The sequence below is a fragment of the Cinclus cinclus genome, chromosome 5, assembly GCF_963662255.1.
Source record: "Cinclus cinclus chromosome 5, bCinCin1.1, whole genome shotgun sequence".
NCBI classification, from domain to species: domain Eukaryota; kingdom Metazoa; phylum Chordata; class Aves; order Passeriformes; family Cinclidae; genus Cinclus; species Cinclus cinclus.
The window spans coordinates 31,422,858-31,433,195 of record NC_085050.1 but is presented as its reverse complement, the minus strand read 5'-3'; the positions used below and the strand labels follow the sequence as shown (position 1 = coordinate 31,433,195).

Genomic DNA, 10,338 nt, shown 5'->3' with positions numbered 1-10,338 from the left:
TAAATGACCAAAAGATATGGGGTGGAGTATATATAAATTCTTAAATGAGTACATTTTCCTGAAAGTATTTGGATAAATATATTGAATCTTGGGCAATGTCTCCTCTACACCTTGGTTCTTCTCCATTTCTTTCTCTGATTAGGTTGGCACTGGATTATTTTGAGTATTCTTACTTTCTCATATGTGTTTCTATAGCCTGGTGTTCCTTCTTTCTCTATAAGATGGAGTGACAGAATTTTGTGTGTTTGGCTTTTAAAATAAAAACTGTCGAGAAGAGTAAAAGAAAGAAGTAGTATAATATGTATTTTTACTGCATATACCTATATATATTTTACATGTAATTAAGTTCATAGATCAGTTATTAACACTGAGATGCTTATTACAATTTGTTATATTTATTGTATTTTATTACTGTTAAAGCAATGCAAAATTAAGCAGAAAAGAGAAAGTGATGGGAAATTTTCTTCAGTTTTTGAATATAGCTTTCCATTTGAACATACCTATTTTTAAGTAAGACAATATTATTGCTTTTAAATAAAAGTCTTTATTTAGAGAGATGATTGGACATAACTCATCTGAAGAAATGAATGCAGAAAAAATTTCAGGGATTAAAAACACCAACTGTTTGCTCACTATGAAATCATATATTTTTAAGCCTTGCTTGCTTAGCCTTTAGTTGAAGATTCAAGTCATGTCAAAATGATTGTAATTTGCAGTGTTCATTTTACCTTTGCAGATAGAATGATGCGAAACGCTATTCTTTGGTGGAGCAGCTTACACATCAGACTGATGTTTGTCTTCTGGCCGTGTGCATCAGCTGGAAAGCAATGTCATGTCCAAAATGAAATCGCTGACTGTAGTCACCTAAAGCTGACTCAAATTCCCTCTGATCTTCCAAACAATATAACGAGCTTGGACATTTCTCATAATCAGCTAAGACAGCTAGGCCCTGCAAATCTCACCAAGTACAGCCAGCTGGTTTACTTGAATGCAGGCTACAACAGCATCTCTAAACTGCAACCAGAACTGTGCCAAAATGTGCCCCTGTTGCAGATTCTAAAGTTAGAACATAATGAATTGTATAAGCTCCCTGACAGAGTCTTTGCTTCCTGCACCAACCTGACCGAGCTCAGTCTAGGATACAACAGGCTAAATATAAAAAATGATCCTTTCAAAACCCTGAAGGTAAGAGTCAGAAATGCACCTTCTCACGTAAATAAAGTATAAATGGGGAATTTAGTGTGTTTTCCAGTGTGCATACAGAACCGCTGCCTTGGTATCTCAAAATACCCAACATATAATCTTTCTGAAATCTTTCTGATTATATGTTGATTTTTGCTGAAGAAGAGGCCATGTGGCTCCTACTGTTATGGCATATTGGAGTCTCAGTCATCTTTGTGAGTCAATGGTCTCCATTCCTTTTTCTGTGTTGCATCCCTTTAAGCACCTCTCCATGCAGGATATGTGCTGAGTGAATAGCATAAGCAGATGATGAGAATAGCAGCAAAGTGGATGGTGTGGAATCTGAGCTGCCTGGTAGCCTAAATTTTAGAATTTTATCTGGTAGCCTAAATTCTCAAGGTTGAGTTTTAAGTATTCAAGCCAGGAAGGCCAGTGCTCAGGATGAATGTAGTGTCTCTCAGGACTTTAAGAATTGAGAAAGTGTAAAAGTGCTTTTATTATACCTTTGCTTTCTTTGGTAGTTTACATGTGGTAGCAGAGATTGGGGGACCACCACAGAAAGCAGGAAAGGATTATTTCACTGTCTTTGCACCAGGTAGGAATGATGCAAAAGAAAGAGCCTAAGGACAAAAAGAGTAAAGTAGAGTAAAGACAATGTGTAGGTGCTAATTGTCACTCAGTGTTCTAATGAGTATTCTAATGGTTTTGAATAGATCTGAACTTTTCTGTTAAACTCAGTATTCCAGTTCAGTTACATAAAGTGTACTTGCTTGCATTGTAGGACTGCTGACACAACTAAATACAAGTGAGTTCAGCTAGCTTCTATGCTGGGAAATTCACCTTGCTTTTTCCATTTACAGGGCTGCACCATGCTGAAAAGATATTTAATACTGCAATAGTTGCAACTGCAGCTAGCTGTAGGCTTTTTCATTTATCACTTTTCCTGAGCCAGGAGGGCCTTCAGTTAATTAAGGAACTTTAACTAAATCTACTTTGGTTTGCAGTAGATACTTTAGCAGGTTAATTAATGGTATTATTAAACCATGAAAGTTACTGGTGTGAAAGATACAGAATACTTCTTCCAGCAGGAGCTTTAAAGCTGCCATTTCTCTATTACAAATTTATTTTAAGTGTAGTTTTACAACTGATTTCTAACCAATTATACTCCAATGAAATATTTCTATTTTTTTTTTTGTCTATGACATGAAATAAATATATACTTTTCTTTTTCTTGCATCTTCTCTCCAGAACTTGAATATTTTGGACCTATCTCATAATTCTTTGAAGTCAGCCAATTTAGGATTGGAGCAACAGTTGGAGAAACTCCATGAGCTCATGTTGGGTAGCAACCAAATTACGGAGTTGAAAAAAGAAGATTTCAGTTTTCTTAGCAACACCTCATTGAATAGTCTTGATTTGTCATCAAATCCACTAAAAGAGGTAGGAAACATTTCAACAGAAATTTAACAGGTATGAGTATAAAATGGAACTATCCTGATTTACCCTTTATGGTTGTATGGCACTTACAATACAATTTTGACCCACTGAAGTCCAAAACCCATTCTATTTTATATACCATTACTCCTGACCTCCAGCAGTAATTCACAGAATTCTTATTTTGCCACTGAAATCAGCACAGGCTGGTTTCATATGGGCTGGTTCCATGTAGATCGGATGTCTCAAGCAAGACCTAATCAAGATGCTCTAAGAATCCTTACCAGGTATTTTCTGTGCAGAACTTTTTTTGCATGTGCTGAAGGTAAAGGGCTAGCACACTTTCTAAGTGGGTAAAGAGTGTGGTACTATGCAAGTCTGGTTACACAATCTAGGTTTCACTTCCCAGTTAATCAAAGAGAGTGTTCACTTGTGGCTATGGGAACCCCAGAGAAATAATCATTCCAGAAATGTATACTCACTCCTCTAAAAAAACCCCAAATGAGTGCTGTGTCTTCCATCTACCTCACTGTGCTCTCTGACCTGCTTCTCAGAGTTACAATTCTCTGAAGAGTGATGGTAAGTGAGGCAATTCTGAACTGGTTGACCCTCAGCATACAGATAATGAATATCCATTGAATTTCCTTGGTTTGTTTAGTTTTTGTTTGCTTCTTTTGCTTTGTTTCCCAGTAGATTGATCTCTAAAATACATGTACATTGAACCTACAAGAATATGTTAAGGTGGTATAAATTTATATCAGCGCTAAGAGTGAATCCCATCATCCTCTTCTGCTTGGATGCTTCATCCCTCTCTCTTTCTGATACCATCTTTTATGAGACCATGTGGTGGATCACTGGGAAAACTTGGCTTGGTTAACTTGTAGTCCCTACATGGTGTACTGTGTGACTGCACGTAGGGCTATTCTGGCACAAGGGTACAGGGTGTGAGTGAGTGAGTAAATGGCATTACTCCTTTCTTGGGCACTGCTGCTTTGTGCCGCTTCCAGCTGCTCTGGTTTTACAGTACTGCTATCTAAAAAGTAGCCTTATGCATTTGAATCATTCTGACAAATGGAGTAGTTAATCCCTCAATTGGTATCTTAATCAAGATGAGGGACCAGCTCTATGATAAAAGCTTGTGTTCCATATTGTGGAAGCAAATGTATAGTATTAGGTGTCATAGTAGTTTCTGCTTGCACAGAGAAACTGAGTTTCTTCATTTCTGTCTGCAGACATAATAACTAGTAAATTAGTATATCTAGCAGATACCAATAAGAGAAATCTGAAGAAAGATATAAAAAAAAAAATGAGATGCTTCTGGACAAGGAGTGTTGGTCATTGTATACAAACTTGTACCTCACTAAGCCGCTTTCTATCTTCTTCTAAAATACTACTACTCAGGTTCATGATAATCATGTTATAAATGATAGAACTATTGTCACAAGAAGTGTAATCTCCAAAAAGTGTTTGTCTGAATGTGGCTGTGAACCAATTTGTATGAGTTCTATTCTGCTTGAAAACTTCATTTCAAAACCTTTCCAAACTTTTGTTTTATTGGTCAACTTTCTTACATAATCCCCATGTTCAGATCGAGACTTTTTTTTTCTTGTCCTTCCAGTTTCATACGGGGTGTTTCCACACAATTGGAAGTCTGTTTGGCCTCGTACTGAACAATGTTGAACTTGGTGAAAATCACACAAAGAAACTTTGCAAGGAATTATCAAACACAGCGATTAGAAACCTCTCACTGAACCATGTGAAACTTTCCTACATTGGCAACTCAACTTTCCAGGGACTGCAAGGAACAAATCTTACAATTTTAAACCTTTCCCAAAATTCTCTCTCTGCCATAGAAAATGACTCATTTCAATGGCTTTCAAGTTTACAATACTTAAACCTGAATTTTAACAATATTCGCATATCTTCACGTTTATTTTATGGATTATCCAACCTTAAACATTTGAATCTCATAAACTCAATTACTGGGAAAATTGAAGATTTTTCTTTTCATTGGCTATACCACCTAGAGTACCTTATAATGGATAATAACAATTTTCCAGGAATTACTGCTAATATGTTCACAGGTCTGAACAACCTGAAACATCTGAGTCTCTGCAACTGCAACATAAACTTACAAAGAATAACTAATAAAACATTTTCATCGCTTGCTAATTCTAGCTTACAGGTTCTCAACCTCACAAAAACAAGAATCTCTACAATAGAAAGTGGGGCATTTTCTTCCCTGGGACACCTGAGAATACTTAACCTTGGTCTCAATGAAATTAGTCAACAGCTTACGGGTCATGAGTTTAGAGGTCTCAATAATATACAAGATATTTATCTTTCCTATAATAAAAACTTGACTTTGCAAAGTGAATCATTCATTTTTGTCCCAAACCTTAGAAAACTGATGATGAGGAAGGTAGGCTGCAGTAATCTGGCACTTTCTCCTTCACCTTTTCATCCTCTACGCAACCTGACTGTCCTGGACATCAGCAATAACAACATAGCAAACATAAAAGAAGACTTGTTTGATGGACTTGACAAACTTGACATTCTGGATTTGCAGCACAATAATTTAGCCCGGCTTTGGAAACATGCAAATCCAGGTGGCCCTGTTCTTTTTTTAAAAGGCCTTCCCAATTTACAGATTCTTAATTTAAAATCCAATGGGCTTGATGAAATTCCAATTCAGGTTTTCAAGGGTCTGTTTCAATTAAAACACTTGGATTTAGGATCGAATAATTTGAATTTGCTTCCAGCAACTCTGTTTGATGACCAAGCCTCTCTGAGTTCATTGAATCTTCAGAAAAATCTGATAACCTCAGTTGAAGAAAAAGTATTTGGCCCACCTTTCAGGAGCTTGAGAAAACTAGAGATGGATTCCAATCCCTTTGATTGTACCTGTGAAAGCATTGCTTGGTTTGCTGATTGGCTTAATAAGACCCATGTAGATATACCTGGATTGAGGTCCCAGTACATTTGCAACACCCCACCTAAATATCATGGTAGTCCAGTTTTGTATTTTGATAGTTCAGCCTGCAAAGACAGTGCTCCATTTAAGCTTCTTTTTGTGATCTCTACCACTACTGTGATGCTACTAATTTTTATTGTCCTTGCCATCCATTTTGAAGGGTGGAGAATAGCTTTCTACTGGAATATTTTAGTCAACCGAATGCTTGGTTTTAAAGAATTTGAGAGACAACAGGAACAGTATGATTATGACGCCTACATTATTCATGCAAAAGAGGACAAGAATTGGGTGTCCAAAAATTTCATGCCTCTGGAAAAAAATAACCACTTTGAAATTAAGTTTTGTTTAGAAGAACGGGATTTTGAAGCAGGTGTATCTGAATTTGAAGCCACAATTGACAGCATAAAAAGGAGCAGGAAGACTATTTTTGTTGTGACTGAACACCTCTTACAGGATCCCTGGTGTAAAAAGTGAGTAGGATATAAAATTTTATCTGTAAGGGGGAAAACGGATGTTTTAGCAAGATCATGTTTAAATTGTAATTAAATAAAAATAGAATTGAATGAAAAATAACCACACAAAATCTACCTAATATATTGTTACTTCAAAATAATTCCCAAGTTAATGAAGTTAATTTTTGTAGCATACATTTGAATATGTAAGTCAACATTTTAGGCATTTTCTTGGGTGTTTTTTATAGTTTGTTTGAATTGTTTGGGTTTTTTGTTTGCATCAAGGGTTTTGGGGTTTTTTTGTGGTTTGCTTAGATTGTTGGTATTTTTTTATTCCGGTTTTGTTTTGTTTTGTTTTGTTTTTCTTGGGGGGGGGGGGGGGGGGGTGTTTTTTTGGGTTGGGGTTTTTTTTCCAGAAGTCAGGCTGCCACCTTTGCAGATTTCTTTCCTTAAAATTACACATTTGAAGAAAAGCAACAATGAGTAAGACCACTAGCATCATAAGATTATTTTTATTTGCCTTTAAATTAGTCTTTTCACCATTCTTATATAGTGGTCTTGTAAAGAAAGGGATTTTGCTAAACAAGGCTATATCAAGACAGTAGACTAAGGTTATATTTGTAGAGCAGAATTTTTTTTTTCTTTTAGGTAGAGGCAACTAATTTAAGAAGAATAATAACCATGGTATATCACAAACTAGACATGCCAAGACAGTTCCCAGTCAAGAAGTGTTTTTCATTTCTTTTTCTTTCACATAAAAGAAAATATCGATTTTTGTCTTTTTTTTTGCTTCAGTTTCAAGGTGTATCAAGCTCTTCAGCAAGCTGTTGAACAAAGTCGGGACTCCATCATACTGATCTTTCTTGATGATATCCAAGATTACAAGTTGTATCATGCACTTCAACTGAGAAGAGGAATGTTCAGGTCTCGCTGCATCTTGAACTGGCCAGCCCAGAGAGAACGAGTCAGTGCATTTCACCAGCAATTAGTGATGGCACTTAAATCTAAAAGTAAAGTGCACTGATTTTTGAACTAATGATTTGAATTATGGGGTCACTTTTGGCCATCCTGTAAATAGATGTAAGAGTCACTATAATTTATATTTTTTTGTTTATATTCACGTTTTTGTGGATATTTTAATTCAGTTGCACTGAAGTGATGTTGAAAGGGATCATGGTGGATAGTAATTTCAATCAGTGTATTAAAAATGTAGAAATTCTGAAGAGCAGTGGGAATCACTGATGTTCTAGGAAATGATGCATGGTAGAAAAGACATAGACTCTCTAAGGGGATATACAAAAGAAAATGCATTAATGATGAAACAAGCAATTATTTGTAGAAGGTAGAGTGGACACTACTACTTGCTTTTGAAATATGGGGGATTCAGTGCCTCAAACTGGAAAGCTTTCCTTGTGAAACACAGTAAATAACACAGAAAATGACTTCTGTAATTCAAACCAAGAAATACAACCTTTTTAAAGCGAGTTTTAAAACCTTTGTGATTATGCCTTCTGGGGGGGCTAATACTGGTTGCTACCAAAAAGTGACTTTTAAGCTGATAAGTCAACTGATTTAATAAATTTGGTATAAGGAAAAAAAAATTGCTCTTCTCTGGTGAAATTCAGAGAGCTGTCAGGACATTAATACTGAGGGATGTCACCTTGATTCTTAGAATGCAACACAAAACCGTGTGCCTATACGCAGAACTTGAAATCAGTGTGACGCATGGCCAAGGCACAGCTGCTGCACCTGTATAAAATAAAATGTATAAATGGCACAGATATTTTTATAATATGTTGGATCCCAGAAACCTGGGTTTTTTGATCTTTCTGTATTTTCTGGCACTGACCCCCTGGAGAGCATTGCTTTTGACCTGAAGCCTTAGAGAAGGCTTCTAAATTTGAGTGATGGAGTTAAAGTCACGGGTGTGTAGCTAAATAAAAGTGTGTGATTTCACATGGTGAAGGGTTTTAAATTTGAGGTTTTTCTAATACAGTAATAGGCATGGGACAAGATGGAGGATTTTGGGTGGTGTCTCTTTTCGGTGTTTACCTTCCCTCTTCTGCATGGTTTCAGGTAGTAGTTTCTGGTTGGACAGTTAGTGCTGTGCTGTGGGCCACAGGCATTTAGTTACTGGGTCAAAAGTATAAATAATAGAGGTGTTAATTCTCTATTGGACAGTTTAGCTTTAAGAGACCTTGTAGCTAGCTAGGTTCACCTCCATTTTGATTGCTTCTAGCCGGTAGCTGGAAGTGTTGCTGAATTCTCTGTACTTCAGATAAGATTTAATAAAGAGCCAAGCCCACACACGAGAAATTTCACCTCCTTCGTGTTTTTAACCCTGGCTCTGAGTGAAGATGGAAGAAACTACAGAAAAGCAACTAATTAAGTGGTGCAAGAAATACCAGCTGTTACAATAATATAACCAGAAGACAACTTTGTGGAGAAAGTGATGCTACTGCAATTTCATTACCAAAAATTTTCTTACTGGTGAAACAACAACAAAAACAAATAGTTTTAAATAGTATCAGAAACATTATTGTGACTACAGCTAGAGGTAGAGTGGGAAAAAATTTAAAAACTAGATTAATTTCAATTTTTTATTTACTTTTATACACAGTTTTGCCTTTGATAGCTAAAAGGAAAACTGTAAATAAATCAGATAGAATTCTGTAGTTTAATTTCTTGCATATTAACTAGTTTGATCTTTTTTTCCTGAACATATTTTACAGAAATGTGGGCTAGATGGCAATTGCCAGGGCATTAAGCTTCAAACATATGGGCTAGCAGCTTGATCTGGAGAGAGAGCTGAGACTGAGCAAAAGGTCCTTTGCAAGGGTGTTTATAATGTTTAACGTTGACTAAAATGTTATGGTGAATCTGAGCACTAGTTACTGTAAACTAGACACAAGGCAGTCATTTGTATATTTTTGTTAATATTTAATTGCTGCTTCAAGGACCTTCTAAAACTTTGTCAGCTTTTAGTGATCCTTCAATAGCTCAGGAATATTTTTAAATTGCTTTTTCCCCCTAGCATTTCCCTCACCAACTTCAATACCACTATTGCTACAAGAAAGCTGCTTTACTACTTTAGAGAACAGTTCTATACTCAAAATTTTAAGCAGCTTTTCTCATTATTTGTTGTATCTATAGATAAAAAGACACTGGGTTTTAACAGGTTTCCTATGTCCCATGATGATAAAAACCTAAACAAGACAAATAGTGAAATAAGATTTTTCATTCACTGGAATAGTGAAGGGGATGGCAGATGTCTTCACTTGCCTGGGAAGTCCTGGGTGAAAACAAACCAGGCTTCGTTTACAGCTGAAGTGATAGATGATGATTCCCTAATTACAGTAATAGGATTATCCCCATTGTGGTGCTTTCATCTCATCTTTCTGACCTTTTCAGGTGAAGTGACACATTCTTTCTTCATGCTTAGGCCATGAAAGTTGAGGAGGCAAGTTGTTAATTATGGCGTGCCAGGTATGCACCATGTCAATTGTTCTTTCTCTTATTTAAAGACTAACATGTGACAGGATTCCTATCCTAAATGTGCAATGACACATAGCAGCAGAATTTCTCTTTCCACATCAATACAATTTGTTTAGAAAATGCGAACAGTTCATATGAGTAATAAAAATCACATAAAAATGATGAGAATGCATAGAGAAATATTGTGGTGAAATGTGGTACAAGAGGTCAGACTAGATGATGAAATAATCTTTTCTGACCCTTAGAGCCTGACAAATGACAGCATGTTTAGTTCCTAAAGATTTTTCTAGTTACTACAAAAGCCCCCCCCAGCTGGTTTCAGAACAGCGAAAAGAAATGTTTTGAATGCTTAGTTTTGTAATACAGCTAGGAATACAAAAAAGAAGTACTTGGTGATGAATGAAAAATCTCTTTAAATTATAAAAATATGATGAATACATTCTAAACAGTTATTTTAGTATCTAGATTCAGTTTAAAATTATTTACCACAGTAAAAGACATTATATAGGTTCACAATGAGAATAAGACTAATGCATTAAAAAATACCCCTATGAGAGTAATAATCACAGGGCCAGTGGTAATCATCAGTTATACCAGCCCTAAATTTTTCCTATAAATTTTCCCTGTTTTTCTGAAAGTTACCTACTTCTGCTCTGGTCCTGTAGATTTGTTTTACAATTTTATTGAGAATAAATAAACGGGATCACCATGGCTAAGAGTTGTAAATCCTTTCAGGTTTCACAGTCTGTGTCTGAGCTGGCCAGTCTCTTTGCAGTGGGTAGCATCAGGTTATATTATGCT

General features: G+C 36.0%; 1 protein-coding gene across 1 annotated transcript; it reads left to right on the top strand.

The window, feature by feature from the left end:
* Positions 1-741: 741 nt before the first annotated feature.
* TLR3 (toll like receptor 3) lies at positions 742-7,226 on the top strand. The gene is made up of 4 exons (XM_062493551.1): positions 742-1,185; positions 2,431-2,622; positions 4,235-6,060; positions 6,838-7,226. Exons 1-4 carry the CDS (start codon positions 742-744, stop codon positions 7,064-7,066), a joined length of 2,691 nt encoding a protein of 896 aa, XP_062349535.1. The 3' UTR covers positions 7,067-7,226.
* Positions 7,227-10,338: the final 3,112 nt, after the last annotated feature.

Excerpts from the sequence above, each read along its gene's own strand:
- TLR3 (XM_062493551.1), top strand. The coding sequence starts at position 742 with ATGATGCGAAACGCTATTCTTTGGTGGAGCAGCTTACACATCAGACTG. Across the intron at positions 2,623-4,234 it reads CATCAAATCCACTAAAAGAG|TTTCATACGGGGTGTTTCCA; the intron begins GTAGGAAACATT and ends TTGTCCTTCCAG. Across the intron at positions 6,061-6,837 it reads CAGGATCCCTGGTGTAAAAA|TTTCAAGGTGTATCAAGCTC; the intron begins GTGAGTAGGATA and ends TTTTTGCTTCAG.